Source organism: Episyrphus balteatus, chromosome 2 (assembly GCF_945859705.1).
Source record: "Episyrphus balteatus chromosome 2, idEpiBalt1.1, whole genome shotgun sequence".
In the NCBI taxonomy this organism is placed as follows: Eukaryota; Metazoa; Arthropoda; class Insecta; order Diptera; family Syrphidae; genus Episyrphus; species Episyrphus balteatus.
Window position 1 is genome coordinate 34,191,652 of NC_079135.1, and position 27,127 is coordinate 34,218,778.

Here is a 27,127-nt window from a genome sequence, read left to right on the forward strand (position 1 = left end):
ATTATTTTATCTTCACACATTGTATGTATTTTCCATATTAAAAACAATTTATATATTATTAACTTAATCTTGAAACCAATGATTATTACATAACTTAATAACATTTTGTTTTAACATTAATACCACTTACAAAAAAATATTATTTCTTATAATCAATTATTTAATTTTTTATCATGATTTTTTTGATTAAAGGTACATTTACGTACAATATTTATAACACATTATTACATTCCTAAATAAATTTCAATTTAAAAGAATTTGTTTATTAATTAAAAAAATAGAACAAAAATAAGACAAAAGAAAAACAAACTATTTATATTATTTAAAAAATTTGTTAAAACTAAAAATTAAAATTTTTAAAAATATTTAATATTGAATTTAAGAAAAAAAGTGTGCATATTTATATAAAATTCTTAGGTCCTTGACAGCATTCCATTTATCATGATGTTAGCTAACGCATTACGTCTCTTACGCCAAGCGCCCATACCTTGAGCATGATACTGAATTTGTGTGTACCATTGTTTTGTGCGAACTGCATCCTCAGCCTTAAAATATGCAACAAAATTAGAAAATAGTACAAAAACAAACTCAAACTTACTTTAAAAATAAAAGTATCTTTGGATGAAATCTCCTGCAGTTCGAAATAATCATCCCAATCCGCTTCGGAACAAACCACACATCTGTCGAGATACAGTGGCTCCCGTATCAATGTGTATCGACCACATTTTTCCTTAACCACAAGCAATGATGCCTCTCGAATTCCAGTATGTTTGGGGAAATTAAGCTGACCCGACATCGCCTTCTCAGCTTTGTAGTTGACACTTGGCTATTAAAAAAAAAAATCAAAGTAGACGAACTGTGAAAAATTATGTTCGAACTTACCTTTCCGTTTGTCACCAGCAACGCATTCACTGGGTTCAGCTTAATAGTACGGCCCTTCTTCCAATTGCTATCAGTTGGCTGAGTGTACATCAACTTTCCTTCCATGGCAAACCTCACTTCGTCATGGTTCCATTCGAGGATGTCAATAGCCAGCTTCCGAAGCTTGATATTGATCATATCAATTTCACAGGAAGCTCGTCGATTGGGACTCGAGGAAGATATCCGACGCCATAGTTTAGTGGGCACATCTTTTGCCTCTTGATTGATGTGATTTAAATGCAGTTCGATCTTCTCTTGGGCTTGTTTGAGCAAATCTCGGCCTTCTAGGTGTGGTGGTGTGACTTTGTAAAGGCGGGCCAGCAAAAGGGGATATTTCGTCACTCTCTGGACAGGAACCTAAAAAAAAAAACATAGAATTGCTGTAGAATCTAGAATCTTAGAAACATTTGACCACTTGTCAACATATGGCAAGAAACTTATTGTTGCTAATGCCAAAGACTCAAGGTATAACACGAACAACTAAAATATACAGTCGCACCGATGAAAACAAAAAGTTGCAGTCAAAAAGTTAGTTAATGTTAATTTGTCAACATGTTGCCAGAAACTTTTTATTGCTAATGGCACATATTCTGATGGAATAGAGGAGGCTCCCAAAAGAAACACTCTAACCAATAACAAAAAATTGCAGACAACATTCTAGATTGTGTTCATTTGTCAACATGTTGCTAGAAACTTTTTGTTGCCGAGGCCACAACGCGCTGACATGTTATCAAAACCGTCAAAACGACGTTATTAAACCGATAGAACAAAAAAGTTTCTGGCAACAAGTTGCCAGTAAAAGTTCATTTGCAACATGTTACTATAAATTTTTTTCCGACGAAGCGAAAAAGTGTTTATTTGTTATCGAAATCTCTTTTTTGGTATAGTTGATTTGATAAAGCTACAAAAAGTTTCGGGCAACATGTTGCTTGATAAGGTCTCTTTTTGGTATAGTTGATTTGATAAAGCTACAAAAAGTTTCGGGCAACATGTTGCTTGATAGGGTCTCATGAGCCCACTATCTCAAACTTACCATCAAAAACGAGTTGAGATTCATTCGTCTCAAAACGGTATTCTCCATTTGTGACACTTTCAAAAATATCCTCAACAACTCTTTTTCCTTCTCCAAATTTGCCAGCAATAAACTTGCCCCAGCCTGTCGAACACAATAGCTCTCGAAGGCATGCAACATTGGCGTAAAGTCCAAAAACACTTTACCAATATTCACCGTCAACAAATCATCATCGCCCTGCTCCAGAGCAATATCCAATGCATCACGCATTCGTTCGGCAAGAGTCTGATTATTCTCGAGCAGTTCTTCGGTATTCAAGAAGATTGCAGAGAGTTGCTCTTGTGTAAGCAATCCCGCCACCAGCATTGGCTGACAGAATTCTTCCAAAATAATCGTCAAATCTCGTCCGTATTTTTCTTCCGTTTCTACAATTTCGGTAATGATCTCTTTTCGTTCGGCTCGTTTTTTGCCACATTTACGACAAACGAGTGGGGCAAACATCACTCCAGAGTCAGTGACCTGAGTCTCAACGGGGCCATCACAGTCTTCACACAAATGAATTGGACTGATTTTGCTAAGCACGGAATTGGTTTGGGGATTATTTTGGTACTTGCTGCGGGAAGATTTACTCGTCTCAGAGCCAACTCCCGAGTCGTTTCGTTCGATCTCCGAAGAGGTGCCCTTCCGAAGGGCGCTCAGTACTGACAGACGATCATTAACCATCGATCCTGTCAAACTGTTGGTATCTTCACTCGAATCGCTTGTCACCGAGAGATGACTGATTCGACTGCTCATATCTGAGGTCTGCTTCAGATCACTCAGCGTATCATTCTCTTCTTCAATAATGATCGGATTGGAGGTGTTATTGATATTATACTCGAATGACTCCTCCCGGACAAGACCCCGCTCTTTGGCATCGACCAAATACGACAAAATATCATACTTCGATGCCCCTTCGAACATCGATCGGGCAGCTTTCTTCTCCAATTCAGGATCATTCAGCGGCGGTGGCGAGAGTGGCAGTGGTGGCGGAATATCATTGATCTCCTCATAAATCGGATCTCCGTTATTTCCACGAATCGATTCGTAATGATGATCATCGTCGACATTTGTCGAGATTTCGATTTCGGCAAGAGTGGCATCGACCAGCATTTGATAGAACTTACTTCGTGTCGTTAACGGTGTATCGGTATCAGCGATTTCACTCGAACAGCTTTGGTAACAGTCCGATTCGTTATTATCACTGAAATCGAACATCTCATAATTCGCCGACGAGAAACTATTCCCCGAACTAATGCTACCCCGATTCGATTGAATCTCTTGCTGTTCCTCAGCTTCGTGCATCTGTGACTCGAGCTTTAGTCGGTCCTCTTTAATGCGTTGCAGGGACAAGTTGATCAAGCGATTCATGTCCTCGTTATCTTTGGTACCGCTCGTGTCAATGCTGCTGCGTGAGTCCTTCAAACGTTTCAGCGAGTTTTCAATAAGTTTAACTACAACATCACTCTCAAGACCATCGGCAAGGTGGCTTAAAGTGGGATCTTCCAGAAGCTTACCCACAAACGAATTCCGTTCGCTGCTTCTTCCCATTGATGGACTGGGAACTGTTAGCTCGTTACTCTTGTGACGTTTTCGTTGACGTTTCGATGATGACTTGCTACTCTCCACTTCTGTTGACTTTGGTTGGTCCGATGATGAAGCTGAGGCTTCTCCCTTGCCACATACATGTGGCACCAAATTTCGCCGAACTGCCTCGACGGGATTTCGCAGAATCTTCACAAGTTCTTCCTCGTGGGAGAACACATCGTCATTTGGTTCGCTTCCTGGCGATGATGTAGACACCACTGGGATATCCTTAGGGCTACTACTACTCACAGGAACTGGAGACTTATCATAGTCAAACGTGATTAGAGTGCGTCCACGTTTGTTTGATGTTTTCACTAAATCTGAAGAAGGACTTGATGCAACACTACTACTTCCCCCAACCCCGCTACCATAACTACTTCCAATCGGAATAATAGCCTTTGTGGAAGAACCACTACAACTGCCACCAGTCCTGCTACTTAGGAGAGTGTTGATTTTGTTGTTCTTGTAAATGAGTTCTTCTTGGGGTGTCCTCGGGCTACTGCTGACAACATTTATCGTAACTGTATTCGATGTCACTTTAAGCATTGGATCGATACTGCTGCCATCGGCTACAACAACAGACGACTGATACAATGGAGTGTCATTGGTGACGTTTACGGTTGAATAGCAATCATCGCCGTTGATAAGGATGGAGGTCTTCTTTTGGCCACTTGTGCCGCAGTTAGTGGAATTTCGCGCGCCAAATGCTTTTCCATCGTCATCGTCGTCGTTGTTGTCTGTGTGGGTGATTTTGAGACGATGTATCTCGGATGTGGTCTTGTTGAAGGGAGCTACTCGAACAACGGTCCGGTTCGGTTGAGTTGTTGTATTCCCAAATGTGTACTTGTTGGGAGTAGCTGATGATGATGGTGTTGGGATTGGTGGTGGTGGCGGTAGTGTCGTCGTCTCAGCGGCGGTAATTGTGGCGCTGCCAACAACAACAGTTGGGCTAAAGCTATCGAATGTCTCATAAATATTCGTTGATATTCGGTCTTGGTAAGAGTTTTTGCTGTTGGTAAGTGTGGTATCGGTCACAGAACCAGTGGTGGCGGAGGATCTTCTCCGTTGGTTGGTAGCATCATGTCTTATGAATGGCGGTGGTTTTTGTTCCTCTAATCCGCTGCTGTTAACTGATAGTTTGCGATTTCTTGAAGCGACTTCTTGGTGCTGTTTGTTGTTGTCATCGTCGTTAACGTTGTCGTTGGTTCTGGCGTTGGTGGCGTTAGTGTCGTCGTTGTCTTTGTTGTCGACGTCTTGAGCGTCATCGTTCACGTTATCGTAGTCGTTGGATTTTTTGCTTTCAACGTCTTTTGTGGCGTAGTTGTTGGTCGGGGTGGTAGTGGTTATCTGGATTGCTTGGGTTTTGTTGCTACCGCCAACTACAGTCTCCTTGGGCATAACCTTCGTATGAGTGTTACTGAGACGTTTTTGTTGTTGTTGCTGATGATGCACTGATATGGCAGCTGCAGTTGGTGGAGGTGGTGGCGGTTCTTTAGGTCTGAACAAAAATCCGACACTCTGTTGCTGTTGCTGCGATGTACTTGAGGACGAGCTAGAGAATATATCTCTAGAGTCCTTGCGGGTGGCTTTCACTCGTAGTGCCATTGTATCCTTGAAGTTAAGAATAACATTTGTGGAGGAAGTGCCGATGTGAACGTTACACGGATGACGTTCGCTATGAGTGCGTCGAATGGCATTTCGTGATAGTGCCGGTTGTTGTTGTGATGATGTTGGGGTTGTCACTGATGCTGTTTCTTCATCTTCATCTTCTGGTGGAGATGGGGTGGATGTTTTGAGATTGCATGAAGACAAATCTGAAAAGGATACAAAAAAATTGTTTTTAAAAAAAATAATATTGAAGAATCACTATGAGAGGATATAGGGTATTTTTTCTTTTCGATTTATGTAAATTTAATAGATTCCTGAGAGTGAGGGAGAGAGAGAGAGAGAGAGAGAGAGAGAGAGAGTTGGAGGGAATAGGAGAGGGTATCTATTGAGAATCTATTAAGGAGGAAGCTACAAGATGAATTGGTAAACAATATTTGTTTGATTTATTGTCTAGATTAATAAAGTGGGTTAGTATAGTATATTATTCAAAGGGTTTAATATGAGTAACTTGGATATATGACATCATGGGAATATGAGATTATTTAAGATTTTTGGACGGGAGACGATAAGTTTATTTGGTAGAAATTGTTGATTTTCTTTGGATTTGGATTTTATAAAATTTGATTTAAATAAATCTACAATGGGCGTCACTTATTTGAAGTCATTATTATCTACTAGACAATCTTATAGATGTGGAGGTAGGGTCTTTTCTTGTAGGAAAAATCAAAATAAGGCTTAAATTTTCTAGGTTCTATACATACCTATATCAAATGCATTCGTAAAAAAAAAACAAAAGTTGAAATAACAATCAAATATGACATTAAACATGACAAATAACGGTACCTGCCATATACCAATTTTGGAAAAGTTTAATTTACTCAAAAAAGGCTGCTAAGATTTTGATCCGAAAATTTAAGTAATAGTTTTAAGACAAGATCTAGGTTTTTTTTTCAAAAATGGTTATTAAAGATAGGTACCTTTTATAGAACCATTTTTTTTAAATTTGATTTTCCCATAAATTATCTGCTTAATTTCAAGTATTTTGTAAACACTCTTACATTGTTTTTATATAAATCAAAAATAAAGTTTTGAAAAAAAAAAGTTTTTGGATTTTTAAAAAAGTTTCGAATTTTCGAAAAAAGGACATTAGATAGTTTTATTTGAAATTTTGGATTTAGGCATTGATTAATAGTTGGTATGGAGGCTGTTCTATATTCACTTTGTCGCCTTGAGAAATGAGATCAAGTCTTTGATTTGGAAAGCTTATTAATCTCCGAGGATCTTACGCCAAAATTTTGATTTTGATTTAAAATTTCACTTTGGTCTATGTAAATGAACGGTGTCACATCGAGAGGTCAAATTTGCAGAAGTTTCGCTTGATTCGAAATTTGTTTTCTTAAAAATAAAAATTGGCTATCAAATGGTAATTTTGAAAGTAGATAATTTTTATGAATATTTGGCACTTTTCTCGCTAAAATGGGAGGCCCAAATTTTGATAGTGATAAAAAACGTTTACTGGGCTTTAATATCCTCTTGCCACTGATTTCTTTAAAGTTGCAAAGGAAAATTAAACGATTGTTCTATTTCATACGTCTCCTAACCAAATATAACATTTATTTTCTTAATTTACTTCCAGCCACCATTCATGAAGTCTCATTTTTAATTACATAGTATATACACAGGAGAAGTACAAATGAATTAATAACACAGCTTTATATGGTGTTCCACCCAACGCCTTCCTTTTTTGTGTTGAACATTCGATTGGAATCTAGAACTTCCCTTCTCCTACCCCCCCCCCCCTTCAATCTGTTATGCTGTTTGAGATTGAAACAAATTTCAAAACCATTTCACGTACAATTTTAATAATAACCGTAGTCCGTCTCAGTGGATTTGCAAGCGTAATATTTAGAGCAATAGTTTAACATCAGATAGAGGAGTAGAAGAGACGACTATAATAACAAAAAAAAAAAAAAAACCCTTACCAAAAGGGAACGAAACACTTTGTTTAAGAATGCACTCGCAAAGCTAGCTAGCGTGAGTAAGTCACATTGCAGTTTTGCAAGGCGAATTCGAAGTCGATTCCTTGTGGGAGCACTTAAATAAATTTGCTCTGAACAACCAAGGAAAGATGCCTTTGCTTGCTGCTGTTGCTCGTTTCTGCTGCTGCTGCTACTCAGTTGCACTCAACGTACCTAAAGCAAGCAGCATTAAGTGTAAGAGCATGTTAAGCGTGAATTTCCCTAATAAAGATTCTCTATTTGATTAAGTCATACACATACTTTTTTAACGCCCGTTCACTCCGGAGAGTCCTTTTTTTTCATAGAGTACCCTGTATTTCATGTTTTATATTTTTTCACTCTCCATTTAAATTATAACTCACCCGAGTATTATTTGCACTCACACACTTTTTGCAGCGTGAGACAAAAATCAAAAAAATTAATTTAATCACCGTCTTTAAGGAACAAAAGTTCTCAATCAAAGCTTTTGCTTGCAATTTTTTTTTTGCTTAGTTTCTTAGCAATTAAAACTGATGGAGCAGAGCCGAGCTGAGTCGAAGCAAAGGCAAAAGACTCACACAAAGCTGCCGGAAGGAAATCTGTTCGGGATTAGGATTCAACATTTTAAGCTTTGTGCAAGTTACCGTGACGAAATGCAATTTACAGAAAGTACTTACTCCTCACTGCCACAGCCGACTTTCTGTTGGTGTTGTACGTATTTTTTTCTCTTCTCGAAAATGTCTTCAGAGTGTTAAATATTGTTAAGTTAGACAAAATGTTACAACTGCCAACAACACTTTGGTGTAATTGAGAATCAGTTTTTACAACTCGATGAAATTGAAGAAAAAAAGGTGGTAGGTGTAGGTATAGATTCTTGTATATTTTCAAAATTGCATGTCAAACAAAAATGTTTTTATTTTAATTATTCCAATGGCTTCATGTTGTGGCAATAATTTATAATTTAATGGGTTAAGGCCCAACATAAATAATATGTTTTTCATGCATATATTCATGACATGTTATGCCTATTTAAATTATGTAGGTATATGTATTTATCTGCATGTACAACATGACAGTAAAAAGTTGTGTTTTCTGAATAGCGTGAAAACGGTTATGAAATAATTCTAGCCCATTGCTTGAATCAAAAATGGAATAAAACATTTTTCAATGAAATTTAAGATATCTGCCTTCCATATATGGTCCATATGTATATTTGGAAAAAAAATTTTCGTTGCTATCGGATCAGTCATTTCGGAAAAGTGAGAAAAAATTTGGTAATCAGAAATGCTTATTCGTTGGTTTAAAAATTGAGTGACATGCAACTTCGAGTAAGTAATTTTGAGACTTTATTTGAAATTCAGAGACCGAAAACAGTAAACATTTTACACTAATTAAATAAATATGCGGTTTCCATCGCACAAATGCAAAATGTAGTACCACTTCATAAACACGTAATCTGTGATTTTTGTTATACATTCCACGTGGACTTTTTTAAATTAACTAAGCGCTAATCACAATCATTTTGTTTGTTTATTGGCATTATTTTGATAATTCTGAAATTTAAAATCCCGAGTAAAAATGGAATTCCACAGCACCACAGCTGCACCACGTTCGCAGCACTTTTTGACCGCCGCACCTACGCTGCATCAGCACGTCCGCACTATGATCAAACATTTCTAAACCGCCGCACCAGCGCTGCAGCACGTCCGCACTATGATCAAAAATGCGGCGAAAATTCCTGCAAACGGCGCGCGGTGGTGCAGCGGTGGTGAGGCGCTCAAGATTTTTTTTTTTTTAAATTCAATTTCTATTTTTACTCGGGATTCGAATCGTAAATCGTTTTATCTCCTGCTAAGAATTGCGGTAATGATGATTTCTGTTTAAAGTAAATATTTTCAAAAATCTAGGACTTGTCTGGATATGAATTTGAGGCCTTTGGACCATTCTTTTTTAAAGATACACATCTACAAAAACCGATGAACAAATTTTCTTTTCTTCAATAGCTTTGCCAATCGCAGGTTTAACTGTGAATTTGATTTTTAATTCACCGTGACTAGGATTTTTAACAGTGATTTAAATTTTTTTTTATAAAAATTAAAAAAAAAAACTTACACTAAAAAAATAAAAAATGACACGTAAAAAAACTATTTTAACGTAGGAGAAGTGGAGGCAAGACCCCTTTAGTGTTTAACCGTCTTAAAAACCAATAAAAAACATCTTTTAATTGAAATAAAGTGTTTATTCATTAATTTTATTGTTTTTTTGTAGGAAATCTCATCATAAAAAAAAATTAAAAAAATACTGAAGAAAAGATAATACGTTTTGAAAAAAACATCTAACAAAAAATGGTCTTGCCCCCATGTGGGGCCCTATCAACTTCTATTGACAATAAAACTTTTCTATCTTAAAATATGGAATCAATAATCACAAACGTATGCTATATTTTCTTCGGTTCCCAACTTTTATTACAAAAAAAAGAAAAAGTTAAAACTTTTAAATATCTCATTTAAAAAAGTACAAATTTCTTTTCACACGAAACATGACAATTTGATAAAAAATCACAAAATCTATTATATATATTAAAGTTTGGTTTTGTGTACGTTCGCTAACTGGCCACACCGGCTAACTTATTTTCTTAATTTTTTTTTAAATCAAAGAGGCATAAGAGGAGAAGGTTTAAGGCAAAAAATTAAAGATTTTATAGCGTAAATAGGGGTAACACGACATTGAAATAAGAGGCTATTTTCTAAACGGTAAGTCGTAAAGAGTTGACTTTTTTTTTTAAATGATAGACAAATTTATTCAATAGTTAAAAAAGATATTGAAAAAATTCAAAAAAATTTCAAACCCAAGTTGTGAAGGTTTTTTTTGCAGTCATAGCCGTTCGACAAAAGACTAGTTAAAGGTACGCAACATTTTGCACAGAAATTTGAGTTACACCATGAGAAAGATATTAAAAAAAAATTAGGGGTCTAAAACGGATTTTTTTCATAGGCCCTGTATTTTGAAATAAAAATTTTTGAAAAACAACCTAATTTTTAGGGACATTTTTGAGTAGTCTTTTATTTTTTTGGAATTTTTAAAAGTCTGCAAAAAATCTCAAACTTATAGGAAATATAGGTTTTTATAATGCGCATGCATTTACAAACAATTTTTAAAATGATTTTTGACCGAATAACGGGTAAAACAATATTTTTTTGTTCCAAGTTTTTTGGCCGTTTTTAACAGTTTTTTATTTTTATCTTTTTTTCTTCAATAGATAAATGAATGAAATTGTAGATAGAAAATGGGCAAGACTATATTTTGTACAAAGTTTCAATTAATTTTGTAATGACAAATTTGAAATAACGTTAAAATAAAACTCTATTTTTCAATACGTTACATCTTTTTATTAAAAGTTTAAAAGTGAATATTTTTTAAATTCATTTTACGAACTTTTCCAATTTTGATCCCTTTTTTTTTATTGAAAAACGATAACTCTTTATAGAGTTGAAAATTAGAAACTAATACAAGAAATATCGGAACGAAGTCCCCCGGGTCAGCTAGTTTACTATAACTTTTCGGGATTTCAACCAAACTTGACATTTATTTTATATTACAAGCTCTGCCAATTTCTGATTTTACTAGGAACTGAAGATACCCTTCGTTTAAGTGGCCAACCGATGCGACTCGCGGAAACCTTTGATTTTTTTCGGAGCAATATATGTACCTATGTATACGGGAATGTTTTTGAACGGAATACACGCGAATGCACTGAAAATGACTTTTGACCTGTGATTTTGCTCAAAAAACTTTTGCTTCACTTTTAGTGTAAACTTTAAACACAGAAGTTTTTTTCCATTATAATCGGTGTGCGAGAAATAAAATCATATCCCAGAACGAACTCGGCAAAATGATATTTAGGGTAAATGCTTTATTTGTGCGAACTGTGAATTAAAAAGTGAACACTCAATTCACGCTTATTATCACGGTAATCACTGGTTTATCTATGAAATGTTCACAGGTAGTAATTGTGATTTGTTATTCACAGGTTAAAATCACAGTCGTTATTTTTTGCTCATCTCTAGATTCTATGCTTTGATTAATCGTCAAGTGTTTGCTTCTATAACCGAATTTGTGTTCAGCAGTAAGAACTTTTTCTTCTGTGATTGGCTAAACAATCTTAACTTGTTCTGAAAAATAAAAGAACTGCTTTGAACAATATCAATTGTTTCACCATTACAAGAAAAATAGCTCTACAATACAAGAAACTATAGTGAAACTAAAATTGTATCATTTTAAAAAATTAATACATGATACCGATTCTATACAGCTTTACTTTTTTACCTCAGCAATTGGAGCCTTGAATTTGTTTTTGTTTTTGCATATGATCAATTCAAACTCAGTGTGTTGTATAATAATGTTAAAAAAAAAAAAAACAGTCAAAAGCTATTGAAAAATAAATAATAATACCAGCAATATCTAAAATTATAGTCCAGAAGGTGGAGCTGTCAGAAGTTTCTCTTGTGTTTAAAGTATTTATATAGGAAAGTTGTAACTTATTACCAATCTTCTAAAAATCTCTAAAAATACAGAATGGGTAATTTACATTATTTTGAAATAAGGAACTAAGTTGGTCAATGATTAGGTATGATTGGTCAAGTATTTGTATCCTTTTCTTTTCAAAAAGTTAAAAGTACATTAAAAAAAATTATCCAATCTTCAACCTTAAATCATAAACTACACTTGAAACCCTGTTTCTGTAGCAACCACTTTGTTGCTTCTCACAATTCGGATGGAAAATGGGCATAAAACATTTTTACTAGTGGCACGTGATTTTTCAAATGCTATTTCCATTCCACGCTCTATGTTTTGTGTTTGTGTGTGAAGTTTCTTGTTCTTCAGAAACAAAAGCGTCAGAAAAAAATTCAGAAACCAATGAAATATCTAAGTAGGTACTATTTCTGCATCCATCCACACAGCAGAACTGGCATGATATTAGAAAAGAGTATACTTACCTCTACCAACACTCTTTTTTTATTTAGTTTTCTTCTTTTCAAATCTAAATGTACTTTTAGTGAACCCATTTCAACTGTGCTTCCACAGTATAAATTTTCGAGCTTCTCAGAGAGAAATCCTTGAAGTTGTAAATTCCTGATGGTAGTTCTAGCAATTTGTGTCAAATAGTTCCGCTGTATTGCTTCTCCTGCATTTTTTTGTTGTTCTCTTTTGTTGTCTTTTCGTCCTTGCAATGACAAGAAAGAGTGGCAGAGGGTATTTCAAGTAGAATAAAAAAAATATCCTTTCTATAAACATACACAGAACAGGAAACTATCCACCCTGTCTGGCTGGTAACTCGTGCATTGATAATGCGAATTTATGCCTTCGATTTGCTTAAAATGCTGGAATATTAGTTTGTTTATTATTTCATGGGTTTTTCGTTTGTTACTTTTTTTTTGTCCTTCTTATTCCCGTGATGGTGAATGTTTATTTTTTTTCCTGAAGAGGTAGAATTTGGTATACATCCTGTCTGGACTTCTTTGGTGCATAGGGAAATAAAAGCAAAACGTTGCCATTTAACTATGTGCCACTCGAATAATATCTTGAGTTGATGGTCAACATTTATTCAGTCATTGCTTTATTTGAAAATAGCTTCCACTATTTTTTTTTTTATTTTGTAAACTACAGACTTGACAAGAGTTGTCTATTTAGACTATTTGAAAAAATATATTTTCGCCGAGAATTCATATTTAAGGAGTTGAGTAAATTGAGCATTTGGTGAAATACTGTTTTTGCATGTGACAAATATTTAATTTTAAACTTCAAAAAAAAGAGTTTGAGTATCAAAATTATTTCAAAGCCTTAAATTGTAAAAATTTTCAGAGTTCGCCTTCTTGAAATTTATTTAAACATTTATGTAATTTTAATTGTAAATAGTCATTTCGGGATCGGGTCAAAATTCTGGCTTTAAAATTCTGCTTTTCAAAATTCTGCTTTTTTTCTTTTCTGTTTTTCAAAATACTGCTTTTTAAAATTCTGCTTTTCAAAATCCTGCCAGCATTAATGTAATTCAACATTGGTACTTTCCTAATTTTTTTTTTTATTTAAGTGTCGCAAATATTTTTGGAATTCCATATACTGACTTTCTTTCAAATAAAATATGTAAACTAATTGGAACCGATGTTGTTTGATAGACAATATTCTTTTTTTTATTCAAATTTTTGAATATTCATCTTTATTTGATAAATTAATAAATTTTTAATTATTTTCGGAAATGTTTTATATTAAAAACCTTTTCTTAATATTTTCAAATTTATTCATTTATAAAACAAAAATTAATACGCATTAAAAAATGACAAATTTTCAAAAAGATGATTTTACAGAATTCTACAATAAATTAAAAAAGGGTTTGGAAAATGTTAAAAAGCGCGCGCTTTTTAACATTTTCCAAACCCTTTTTTAATTTCTTGCAGAATTTTGAAAAGCAGAATTTTGAAAAACAGAATTTTGAAAAACAGAATTTTGAAAGCAGAATTTTGACCCCGGCAGAATTTTGACCCCAACCCAGTCATCTCATCTGACCGGAGCTTTTGTCAGTGTTTATTTACATTAATCTCTTTTTTTGGATTAGCCAACCTCACTCAAATTCATTGATCGTTCGAACGCAATAATTGGGAACCCATGTAAAATGTCTTGCCTTTCCTTAACCACATAGAAGTTTTCATTTTAAAAGCGTCAACCTTAATTCGACGGTCAGATCGTTGCTTTGACGAAAAGCACTTTAGAACGTCAAGTGTCTCATCAATAGGTTGTTGTTGGAAACTATCAGGACCGGAAGACGCGTGCTCTTTAAAGAGTAGGACTCTTACCACTCTAAAACCATCTTTTCTTTCCGTTTTCAACTTAATTTAGATAGAACTTATCTAGAAACTTTTCTTTCCAGAAGTTTAAGTGTTCTCGGTGATTCTTCGATTATTTTGAGCTGTTGACAGAACTTTATTAAGCTTAAATTCTTTGAAAATGGCGCACTTATTTTTTCTTAAACTTTTGCAAATAGCTCTGGGAAGACATTAATCTTCTTCCTAAGACATTAAGAGCAGTTCAGTTACTTTAGACCGCAGTTACAGGAAACGCTCTAGAATATTCAAGAAAAATATTTTTGATTTCTACCCTACAAACAATTTTGCTTCTATAAAGCTTTATAGAAGCAACGGTAGCATCTATAAAGCTTTATAGAAGCAAAATTGTTAGTTGGGTATGCAGAGCATTTTGCGAAAATTTCATACTAGACGCTTAAAATTTTCGTCAAAAACATGTTTTTTTTGAAACAGCTTTGAATTTGTATGACTTTTTTTTTTTAATTCACTGTTCAAACACTTGAGGGCAGAATTAAATTTTGAAATTTTTCATTTTTTCTTCGGCATTTATATAGGAATATATTTTTTAATGGCATGTCTTCCTTTCAAGTTTAATGCGTATGTGCTCCAAAATTTGACCGCATCAAAAGCTATAAGTCTGAGCTGAAAACTGTATATTTTTTAGTGATAAGAAAATCATGGTAACATTTGTACAACTATTTCTGGTGTTTCTTCTTTGTCTTTTTTTCTTCAACTTAGTCATTCAATAAGTGTTCCTTCTTTATGTGACTAACTGGCTAGTAAATAACACCCAAGGGCACACACCATCCAGGCCGAAAATATCTTCACAAAAAGAAAAAAAAAAAGCATCACCAACAGCAATAAAATTAACTTAGGTACTCCATTGGACTACCAGCTTGCAGATTGAAGAGATGTGGTTTCCTCGTTGTATGTTGTTATGCATTTAATTCCGGCATCCTGTATACACTCCGTCTTCTCCTTCCACGGACTTAATTATGGGTTCAAAGAGTCCATTTTATTTTCATCTCTATGTACCTACTTGGCGTGGTCGTTCCTACTTACTTGTTACCTTTTTACACCTGCTCGTTCATGATGTTGAGCTTTGGGTCTTATTATCTCTCCATTTTTTTTTTTTGTTTAGAGAGAGGTGGAGGCGAAGTTTATCGCGTTGGTGGACACACCAGACAGTATTTTTTTTTTCTATTAGCTTCCTTCATTCTGGAAGTAAATTTAGAAGAAAAAAAAACCAAACAATCTTTGTCCAGGTGATCCTTCAGCCAGGAACAAGAGACAACGACGCGTCTTGTTGCTTGCGTGACTTAGATTGCACGAAATGGATAAAAAACACACATACACATGCAACAGCAGCGAATTTAGAACTCATATTGGCGGACGAGGTGAAGTGAATTAATAAAAAGTGTGTAAATATTGGTTCTACGTTATGGCAGGTGCTAGATTACCTGTCTTTTTTCTAGACATACCACGGAAACGCGGAACGACACGACCAAGTCCACGACGACCGACGATAGGTTTGCCACCTTCAAAACGATTTTCTCGTACCTACTCGATCTAATAATGGCTTTGGCCAGTCGACAGAGAGAGGATAGAAGATTCTCTTTTTTTTTGTATTTTTGTATTTTTAACTGTTTTTAGGGTTGTTCGGGTGGAAAGTCGTGACCAGAATTTAATTTTCCATTTCCTAGGAACAAGGATTTTATTCAACCCAAAGTAAAGTATGTACAGGCAACTCGCTTAGTCGTCATCGTCACTGTCGTAATTTGGGTTGTGTGTTAAAGTAAGCTACAGCCCACTCTCCCGCTGATCCCCGGCGAGTCTTCTGCATGTTTGAAGCTTTTACTACTTGTACTGTGTTTCGAGTCCTGGGTCCCAGTGCGGTGTTAGTATACCTACTCTCGCACCTGTCTTTCTGCATGAAATGTTAAGGTTTATGTTTCAAGTCGTTTGGGGAGCATTCAGGTGTCGCGTGGTGGGAATAAATCTGGCCAAAGGTGCTGATTGCGTTGGCGGCAGTAGCGGTGGGAGTCGTCTTCTATACACAAAAGTGGTCCTGGTAAAATGTTCTTTTGGGAAATTTATTAACTTACGGTCACACATTCTAACCGCACGACTTCACCTCAAATGTGTTATATTTGCGGAGGAGCTCCTTTATTTATCCTCATTCCCCAGGGAGGGAAAGAGACATCCTAACAAAAGAGAAGCTATCAGATGAGATGGAGCACTCGTCTCTAAGTTGATGTGATGTACAGAAGAAGTGGTTGCAATTATACCTGAAAGCAAGGACCATTCATATTGTATACTACCCCGCACCAAAACACCACAGGTCCCAGAGTGATATACGAGGCGATTAATTGGTTACAATTTATGAGTGAGCCACAATCATACAAGACACAACCAAAATAACCATCATCCCAGAGAAAGGAGGTAAGTTGAGAATTGGAGAACCAAGATTGCTACGCCATTAGCGTACGACAATAAGGAAAATTAGGAATAATTATTCCATTATTTGATATGGTAACCATAGACGACGATTCGATTAGTTTTGTGAAGATATGGTAGGAATATTGTAATTGTTGTTGTTGGCTGGTGAATGGTTGTATGCTCTGCAGGAAAATTGATCATTAGAATGAAATTCTGAGGAAGAGATACAGATATTCCTTGAGGAATGTAAATATACAGTTTGCTATGCGTTAATTGTTAAGTGATTTGCTATGTTTTGAAATTCAAATTCCACCTTCGAGAGTATACCCTGCAACGTTCATAGAATAAATTATGTGGCTAAGAGTTATGAGAAGGTTTCAACGATAAAATAGAGGTCAGGTACTGAAATGAATTGGTAATATTTTATTGTTGAAAGAAAAGTGTAGCAGAAATTTGTTTTAATAATTAAAAATTTTGCTAAAAAATGCAATCAGCGAAAAACAAAATAACCTATTTTAAGACAACACCTGTTTAATTAATTAGACCGCAAATTGCAAGATCACTAGTTTGAATCAGAAACGTGTATAGTACAATTACAATGGTTAGTGCGATGTATTTTGAAACTAGAAGTCTTTTGGTTCACCTCAGTCTTTGACACCTTAAACATTTTTGTCATAGGTAGATTCAGGAATTCATCGGGTCGTTAAGACATTGATCAATTTGACTTTGAAGACAGACCAAAATTTTTTTTTACTTTTATATTTTTTTTTACTAAAAAATTAAAAAAAAAAAAATTTTGCGTGATAATTTATTTTATGGAAATAAACAGAAAAATATCTTAATTTTCATAAAATAAAGGATGGTAACAACGAATAGTTCTTTTTAATGAGAAAAAATCAAGTCCCCTTGCCGAAAAAATGCATTTTAAAAAATTTCCTCCAAATCTATCGAAAGAGATATCTAAAGAAAAGTCTCTTTAAACACTTTTCATGAATGAAAGACAAATAAGTTATCGGCAAACCAGTTTCTTATATTCGCAAGCAGCTAACTAAGGTCCTAAGTCTAAAAAACAAGTTGTGGTTCTAGGATATGAGTTGTTTGCAAACGGGCTTGAGCATTTATGTACCTACAAAAATTACTATTTTTACTTGCTCTATAGTATTGGTTTCGTGTCGAAAAAAATTTGAGGTTTTAATCAAAACCAACATTACGATGATGGAGAATTTCAAAAAAGTGGGTCTCGCAATTCCGTCCGTGCGTCTGTGCGGTTGTGCGTCCATCTGTACACATTTCCACAGCCTAAACGGGTGGACGGATTTTCTTCAAATTTGGTATAGATGATTTTTATAGAATTCTGAAAGTTGTTTTTTTTTTTGTTTTTTTATATCTTGTTTAGAACGTATACCTCCCATACAAAAAAATACGATATTGCGAATTTCTCGAAAACGGCTCTAACGATTTTGATTAAACTTTGTATACGTAATATTTAAAGCAATGGCAATAAAATTGCATTTTTTTTTCTCAAAAAAGTCAAATAGAAAAAAAAAATTTTTGTATGAAAAAAATTTAGTCGGCTCTTCCGCAACCTCAACAAATTTTCTTTAAAATTTATTTTACAGGCAGCTCGTAAAATCTACAAGTAAACTAACATAAAAGTGCTTTGAACTGCAAGAGCAAGTACGTGCGACCCCAGTCGTGCATTTTATTTTGAACATTTTCGAAAAAAATCCAAGAAAAAAATGCATTTTAAAAAAGTTTCATCCAATTCAATCGAGTGAGGCATCCAAAGAAGGGTTTCTTTAAGCTCTATTCATGACTGAAACCCAAAAGTTACTTTAAGGCATAGGTATCTGAAAAGTTATCTGCAAACCATTTTCTCTTATCCAGAAAAAGTTATATTTGGACGAAGGTCTTTTGACAAGTTTTTATTTGAAAATATTTCGGTATAAAAATTATAAATCTATTTTTTTCAAAGATTTTCGAAAAAAAAAATCCAAGGAAGCCGAAAAAAAAACAATTCCTCCAAATTCATCGAGTGAGACAATGAAAGTCACTTTGTGAAAGAGATATCATCGAAAAAAAACCCATAAATCCCAAAAAGGTTAGTAAATTTCAACTTCAACAAAACCATAAGAGATAACCTCCCCACTAACCTCTTTCTTAAAACATTATTTTGAATTAGAAACAGTTCAAGGTAAATGTCAATAAAACCATAACATTTCCCAATTAAATCATTTTCGGTAGATATCACTCTTCATCAGTAATAGCCATTTTGGCCCCAAAGGACTATCATCATTCGCAAAAAAAAAAAAAACAAATTACTTATTTCAATTTCAAGGACAAACACTGAACTCGTTAAGAAAAAGAAAGAGAGACAGGGACTATTATTTAATAATAATAACAAGAGTATCATTAAAATTGAAATTGATATAAATTCAATTAACCTTTCATAGCCTTGACTTTTAAAATTGTAATATCCTCAAGAAATTCGACCTTTAACTTTGAGGCTATTATAATAAGTAGAAGATATAAAACAAGTATAAGTAAATAAAGCCTCTCTATCCCCCCTTTGTAGATGGGCTTTTATAATACAAAATTATAATAATATCATTATACTGGGCTCTTCTTTTTTGTTTAAAAAAAAAAGGCCTTCAAAACGCTTGAAGTCTAATTTGCTTTCATTCCAGAAAAATTAGAACTACACCGAAAAATGTCATCAAAGAAGAGAAAACACTCACTCGCCCAGTCCACATGCAGTGATAATATTTCACATCGTTCTAGTTCTTCCCTCTGCCACTATGTTGGTTGTAACAAATCAACCCCCTTCTCCCCTTTTTTATTTATTTTTTTTTGCACAACCCAGGTGTCTGTATATAGAGTCGGTATCACTAAAGCAATGGTTTTTCATTCACCCACCACAACCACCCACTCCCATATCCAACCTCTATCTATGCTGTCAAGGGCCGTTTCTCGCCATCACAGATGCAAATAATACACAGGAACAGAACCTCGACAAACTGCTGGCACTCTTCTTCAAATTCTCTTAAAATGGCGGTTGTGGGTGGTATGACGGCGGCGCTGATATGAGAAAGGGTGGTATGGGACCGACTCGCTATACGAGGAGCGACAATGAGCGATGTCGCCGTCGAGGTTAAGGGTCGCCGGTCCTCTTCAAAATGTCCCTGCATCTAAATTGAATTTTTGATTACTTTCTGTTAAGTGTATTTGTATGTGAGTTTGGTTGTGTGTGTGAGTGTTGAATGTTGCCTCCCGAATATTGTGTAAGTGAAAAGTGTAGACATCACCGGCAGTTCATTTCACTCTGGAAAACTCGAAATCGGGATATTTTTCCGAGGTCCCTATTCAACCCCCCCCCTCTTTTTACAACCACCGATCTGTCCGTTGCTATCAACAAAATAGCAACAAATTCGCCAGTCGTCGTCGACGACATGCAAACAAATTGAATTGTCCTCATTTTCAAATTATGCCATGTTGACTGCCTTTTTAAGTGTTAAACTTGTGACACTAAATTTTCAGCTGAAAAAAATAAAAAATAAAAATACAATTTAAGGACGAAAAAAAAGGAAGTTACTGGCTGGCGCGGTGTGACTAAGTGAGTGGCATGGTGTGGAGGGCGCGGAGGAGTGAAAATAAAACTTTGTGACTTTATAATAAAAGGGAGGGAGTAGCTCGCTTGGCTGGATGATGTGCTCTTTTCTCTATATTCGGGCACAAGGAGCCATGCATACGTAGAATATAAATTAATATATTTTGTAGCGCTATGTGGATGTGGAGGTCCTAGTGTCTTGTGCGAGGGAGCCCATAACAATGAACAATGAAATTGCGTAAAAGAGGAGTAGCATACATATCTAGACAGTGGGGTAGAATAGCCTTGAATTTTGATAATAATACTTTGAACAAAATTTTCGGAGGTGGGACAAAATCCACAGGACACAAGTCCATATTGACCTCATACTGCAGGTAAAATAGTACATAAAATCAAGAAATAAAAAAAAAATGCTACACCCATGAAACTTGGCAAAAAGTTTGCTTTTGGGATAAGAACCAAGTACAAAAAAAGTCTTTAAAAAAAAGTTCGGTGGAAGGGTGTTTTTTCGCGGACAAGAGGGAGGAGGTGAAGGTCAAAAATATACTGAACAAAATTGTTTGTCGAATATCATCATATAACACAATTTTTCAAGGTATTTTTTGATGCTGAATCTGATGGCAAAAAAATAAAGTCAATACGATTGCTCTAAGAAAAGTTATTGCCGACTAAAAACAAGGGTGCTTGTTTTTTGACTTCAACAAGTAAAATATAACCGAAACCCATGTGAAAAACATGCTATACTGATAAAATTCGGGATGAAGGTTTTAGATAAAGCAGGGACGAAGGATTCATAAAGTTCTTAAAATTATTTTTGGTGAAAGGGTGTTTTTTTGATGGGTTAAGTTGCGTGTGAGGAAGGTATCATAACAGCTGACTTAAATTTTATTAATTTTTAAAACTTGGTGTAAATGTTTTGGTTGGTATAAGAATTAAAAATCTATAAAGTTTAAAAAAATTATCTTGAGTCAAAGGGTGTTTTTTTTTTTTAAGAAATGATGAAATTCTGGATTAGTACCACAAAAACTAGCAAAAAATTGTTACACCAATGAAAATTGGTAAACATGTTTCATTTATAACAGAAACCAAGAACCCGAATAGTCTATACAAATATTTTAGGTTAAAGGGTGTTTTTTGGGAAATAGGGAAAAATCCGCGATAAGTCCGATAAAATCAATGGTATAAATGGTACCCTTCCAAAATTCAATAAATATGTTCTCTTTCCCATGGGAATTAAGAATAATGTAAGTCTATAAATTTTTTTTTATGTGAAAGGGTGTTTTTTTTAGAAGTAAAGAAAATATGGGTATATTTGAAAAAGTGTGTAATACTTGAGTAATATTAGTGGTACCCTATTGAAATTTAGTAATTATGTTACTCTTAAGATAAGAAACATGAATCTAAAGTGTCTATAAAAATATCATGGTTAAAAGGGTGTATGTTTGAGTGAAAACAAAAATGATGGGTCACCCTTATGAATAAAGAGTTTTCATAAAAAAAATTTTGGTGAAAGGGTTTTTTTTTCGAAGAGACAGTAAAATCTGCAATTGGTCCCAAAAAGCCAATGTGTTATATGATAATATTCGACAAACAATTTTTTTCAGTATATTTTTGACCTTCACCTCCTTACTCTTGTCCGCGAAAAAACAACCTTCCAGCCAACTTTTTTTTATAGACTTTTTTTGTACTTGGTTCTTATCCCAAAAGCAAACTTTTTGCCAAGTTTCATGAGTGTAACAATTTTTTTTTTAAATGCCTTTTTAACCTGTAGGTACTATCAAAATTCATCCCAATGTCGAATTTTTTTTTCAATATTTAATTACGGACATTTTAGAACTCATCGGGAATACTACTATAATGATATATTTTTTGGTTATTTCGTTCCTATTTTGGAAGCGAATATTCCAAAAACTAAAACGAATTTCAAAAATTGACACGTAGCGATTCGAGCCAACATGTTGTTCTAACTTAATGCAATTTAAATTTTTCCAATAGATACTCCCGCTGTTGAGGGAAAAAGGCATCCGTTTTGCCAATCTTCAATTTTTCTCAAAACAATTTTTGCAGGCTTCTTAAATTAAAGACTATATATTTATATTTTTTTACCAACTGAGTGTGTGATATTTATGTTAACTGTCCCACTGTACATCGGTAGCTATGATGGCAGTGGTGACTTTTCATGGTGCCGCGGCAATAAATTTGCGTAAAAATTACATTTTCTTGTTTTCCACGGGCGTCGAAATTTCAGACGAACAATGAGCTGATGCCGATGATGGTAGAAGGCAGGAATTGTAAGTCATTTGTTAAATATATATGTATAGGCAACGAACTATGTAAAATTCTTTCTTTTTTTTTATTTAATATTTGGATTTGGGGTAATTCATACCAATTTGCAATCATTGCCGTATTTAATTTAACGGGTACCTTTGGTACCCAAAAACAATAAAGAACATCAACGAATGTAACTCAATTTTAGTGCAAAAGAGGTACTTTTTTCTGTTTAACGGTAATTTGGTTTATTTCTTTCATCATGTTTTCAGTGTTCTGAGAAAGTGAGATATTTTAAAAGTTAATTATGTTGAAAGTCAAAGATATTAAATGAAACTTTAGAATATTGCAACTTGGGTCTGAAGAAAACTGCTTCCAAATGTAAGAAACTCGTTTGCAGATAACTCAGCAACCAGACCTTAAAGAAACTTTTGGTTTTCATTCATGAAAATGACAGAAAGAGACTTTTGATGCTTCATTCGATGGATTTGAAGAATATTTTTTTAATGTAATTTTTTTTCGGCAAGGGGTACCCTTTGGATTTTTTTCGAAAATCTTAAAAAAAAAAAAGAATCATTGTAACTACTTAAATGCATGGGCTTTTTGCTCATATCCAGTGGCGTATCCAGAAAAAATTTTGGAGGGGCTGGAAAATTTTTCAAAAATTTTTAGAGGGTAAATGTGCGAAAAAATTTTCATTTCTTTTTATTAATCTTTGATCTTTGGTATAGTAGCATTATACTGCTCTCGACAGATTCGTACTACTGTCTCCTCCTTTCACATTCAAAGTACACAGAGAAAAATATGACCCGCTAAAAACTAACAGATTGCCATATTGTTTTACCGTCCATACATTTCATAAGGAAATCTTATTAAAATCAACGATTAATAAGGTTTTTTTAAGGAGATTTCTTATTATTTTTATAGAAAAAATCTTATTAAAAATTGACTGAAAAGTTGATTTCTTTTGCAACTTAGCACTAGAACAAAAATCGCGATCAATATTTTCATGGCAGCTTGGTTCAGGTGGTAAGGTGGGCGACTAATGATTTGAAGTCTCCAGTTCGATTCCCAGCCTGGTCACTTTTTTTTATTTTTTTACAGATTTTAAAACAATAAGGAAAACCCGATTGTTTTAATAAGGTTTCCTTCTTGGATGAAAACCATAGAGAAATCTTATTGTTTTTGTTCTATTTTATGTGGTCTATTTTTCTCTGTGTACCTAGTGTTTTTTCAAAGTTCTTGTGTCCCAAACATTTTACACAAACAGCAAGAAGTTGTGTCATCCTTAAAAAAAATCCAAAACTGTTAACTGATTTATTCCTATCACGTCAAGAGTTTTTGAGCTATACTCATCAATATTTTCGTTAATTACTTCCATGTTCCGCAATTTGACCGAAAGTGAATTCACTTTTTTGAGATATCAAAAATTTCTATTTCCAAAATTCTTTGAGAAAAATGTTATTAAAAAAATAAGTAAATATACTTAAGACGATCAAATACGGTGTTTTGAGATTGCATAAGAAGTTTTGCAATAATTTAACGGCGGCGATGTAATTGGAAGTAAAAATACTAAAAAATGATATAAAGAATTCTGAATTGGACTAAAATCCGAAAAACAAAAATTATCCCAACCCTCATCGTGAGCTTAGGCTCTTAGTAACTGCCTCGAAGTAACTTTTAGATTTCAGTCATAAATAAAGCTTAAAGAGACCTTTCATTTGATGTCTCAATCTAAGGATTTGGAGAAAGTTTCCAAAAATGTATTTTGAAGTGAAAACTTCTTTAGTATCGTAGTGATTTGAAACAAGATGAAACGAAAACGCGACACGACTTCAACTTGTTATAACTTTTTTGTTTTAATAGATAGATGAATGAAATTTGTACTGTAGATAGGTAATTAAATAAATTATAATTGTACAAAATTTCAATTAATTTCATATTCAAAATTCGGAGATAACGGTAAAAAGATGTTCTTTTCCAACACACGTTATATCTTTTGATCTAGTGCACGTACAAACTTGATTTAACTTTAATACGCATGCTGATAACATAACCTTTTATTTGATATATCACACATAACGGTACGTGCTCTACAAGTTACACAATCTTAAATTGAAAAAATTGAAACATACCTCAAAACACCTGTGGAGATCTATTGGCGATGACCAGCTACCAGTGTAGGAAGTACCGGTAATCTCAGTCTGGAAATTCGACATGGTTGACTTTAAAAAATTCTAACTTCTCTTGTAGACATCTTTGAAATAAGATTTATGCATCATTATACAAGGTAAAACAATAAGCTTTCACATGGTATAAATTTTTTTATAGGTTGTCAAACAAAAAAATTAAATTAATAGCATGAGAACATAAAAATAAATGTTTTTTTTGCTTTTTGAAGTGAACTTCTCTTGTAGACATCTTTGAAATAAGATTTATGCATCATTATACAAGGTAAAACAATAAGCTTTCACATGGTATAAATTTTTTTATAGGTTGTCAAACAAAAAAATTAAATTAATAGCATGAGAACATAAAAATAAATGTTTTTTTTGCTTTTTGAAGTGAAAACTTCTTTAGTATCGTAGTGATTTGAAACAAAATGAAACGAAAACGCGACACGACTTCAACTTGTTATAACTTTTTTGTTTTAATAGATAGATGAATGAAATTTGTACTGTAGATAGGTAATTAAATAATATATTATTGTACAAAATTTCAATTAATTTCATATTCAAAATTCGGAGATAACGGTAAAAAGATGTTCTTTTCGAACACACGTTATATCTTTTGATCTAGTGCACATACAAATTTGATTTAACTTTAATACGCATGCTGCTAACATAACCTTTTATTTGATATATCACACATAACGTTACGTGCTCTACAAGTTACACAATTTTAAATTGAAAAAAATTTAAAAATACCTCAAAACACCTGTGGAGATCTGTTGGCGATGACCAGCTATCAGTGTAGGAAGTACCGTAATCTCAGTCTGGAAATTCGACATGGTTGATTTTAAAAAATTCTAACTTCTCTTGTAGACATCTTTGACATAAGATTTATACATCATTATACAAGGTGAAACAATAAGCTTTCACATGGTATAAAATTTTGTATACGTTGTCAAACAAAAAAATTGATTTAAAGCATGAGAACATAAAAATACATGTTTTTTTTGCTTTTTAGATGAAATTTCATCGAGTTAAAAAAATTCTAGCTCTTTTTTTAGATGTCTCATACACCTGATCGATATATATATTTTGAGCTAAGACAATAAGCTTTCAGATGGTGTAAAAATTTGTATAGGTTGTTTGGGAAAAAATGGATTTAATAGCGTGAGAAGATAAAAATACGTGTTTTTCTGCTTTTTTTGATGGAAATTGATCGAGTTCAAAAAATTCTAGCTCTTTTTGTAGATGTCTCATAGAACTGATCGATATATATATTTTGAGCTTAGACAATAAGCTTTCAGATGATATAAGATTTATATAGGTTGTCATATAAAAAACATAGATTTGAAGGTGATAGAATAAAAATAGGTAGATTTTTTCTATTTTTTTATTTTTGCAAGAAAAATGATTTTTTAAGGTTTCACTTCTACCACGTGTGAATTGCACACATGATTTTTTTTTTTTTTGATGAAATTTCATCGAGTTTAAAAAAATCTAGCTCTTTTTGTAGATGTCTCATAGACTTGATCGATATATTTATTTTGAGCTTAGACAATAAGCTTTCAGATGATATAAAATTTATATAGGTTGTCATATAAAAACATGGATTTGAAGGTGATAGAATCAAAATAGGTAGATTTTTTCAATTTTTTTTTTTTTTGCAAGAAAAATGATTTTTTAAGGTTTCACTTCTACCACGTGTGAATTACACACATGATTTTTTTTTTTACAAAGGGGTACCCCTTTGGATTTTTACTAAAATTAAAAAAAAAAAAATAAAGTTGTAATGTTTTACCTAAACGCACAGACCTGTTAACTGTGAACTCATATCTGGGAACTAAAACTTGTTTCGAAACTTTGGCCAAAAGATATCGGCTTCGGAATTTTAGAAAAAAATATGTTTAGTTCGAAATATCTCAGGGACCAGACCTCCAAGAAATTTATTAGTTTTCAGTTATGAATAGATCTTGAAAAGACCTTTTGATGGATTCAGAGTTAAGTTTTTATGATGCATTTTCTTGGGTACCCCTTGAATTTTTTCAAAAATCTTAGAAAAATAGATTTTTAATTTTTGTATCTAAATGCATAGGTCTGCTCGCTAGGAACTTGGGTCCGAATGAAAGAAACTATTTTGCAGACTTCAAAGAAACTTTTTGGTTCATTCATGGATAGAGTTTAAAGAGACCCTTCTTTTATGTCTCTATTGATGCCTTTAGATGATTGCATTTCCAATTTATGATACCCTCCCTCAACATCGAATTTCTAGCTTTCAAATCTATAATAGGATTGGACACAATTAATGGGTGTTAAACTATGCTTTCAGCTCTTAGCTTTGTCGTAATTTCCACATAAGTATTATTTCATATTCAATTAAAAAGCATTATGAAAAATCCATTTAATTGCCAACAAAAACACCTGTTTGCTGTGCAATTCTTTTACACTCTTTAAAAAAAAACACACCCTCCCCTCGACACATATTTATCAAAACACAAAGTCATTTACATATTCTGTCCGTTATAACAATTGAAGCAATTCACAAAACTATAACAAAACAACACAATTCGTACTTCTCGTGTCCCATGCAATCGTATATAATGGAATGCCATTTAATGAATATT

At 33.7% G+C, this 27,127-nt stretch overlaps 1 protein-coding gene across 9 annotated transcripts in view; it reads right to left on the bottom strand.

The window, feature by feature from the left end:
* Positions 1-241: 241 nt before the first annotated feature.
* LOC129910386 (probable serine/threonine-protein kinase DDB_G0282963) overlaps positions 242-27,127 on the bottom strand; it is a 364,973-nt gene continuing 338,087 nt past the window's right edge. For all 9 annotated transcript variants that reach the window (XM_055987749.1, XM_055987748.1, XM_055987755.1 and 6 more), the window contains 4 exons: positions 1,955-5,373; positions 883-1,278; positions 599-826; positions 242-545 (listed from right to left, as the gene is read on the bottom strand). In XM_055987749.1, coding sequence (XP_055843724.1) covers positions 414-545; positions 599-826; positions 883-1,278; positions 1,955-5,373 — 4,175 coding nt within the window. In that variant the 3' untranslated portion in view covers positions 242-413. The remainder of the gene's footprint in view (positions 546-598; positions 827-882; positions 1,279-1,954; positions 5,374-27,127) is intronic.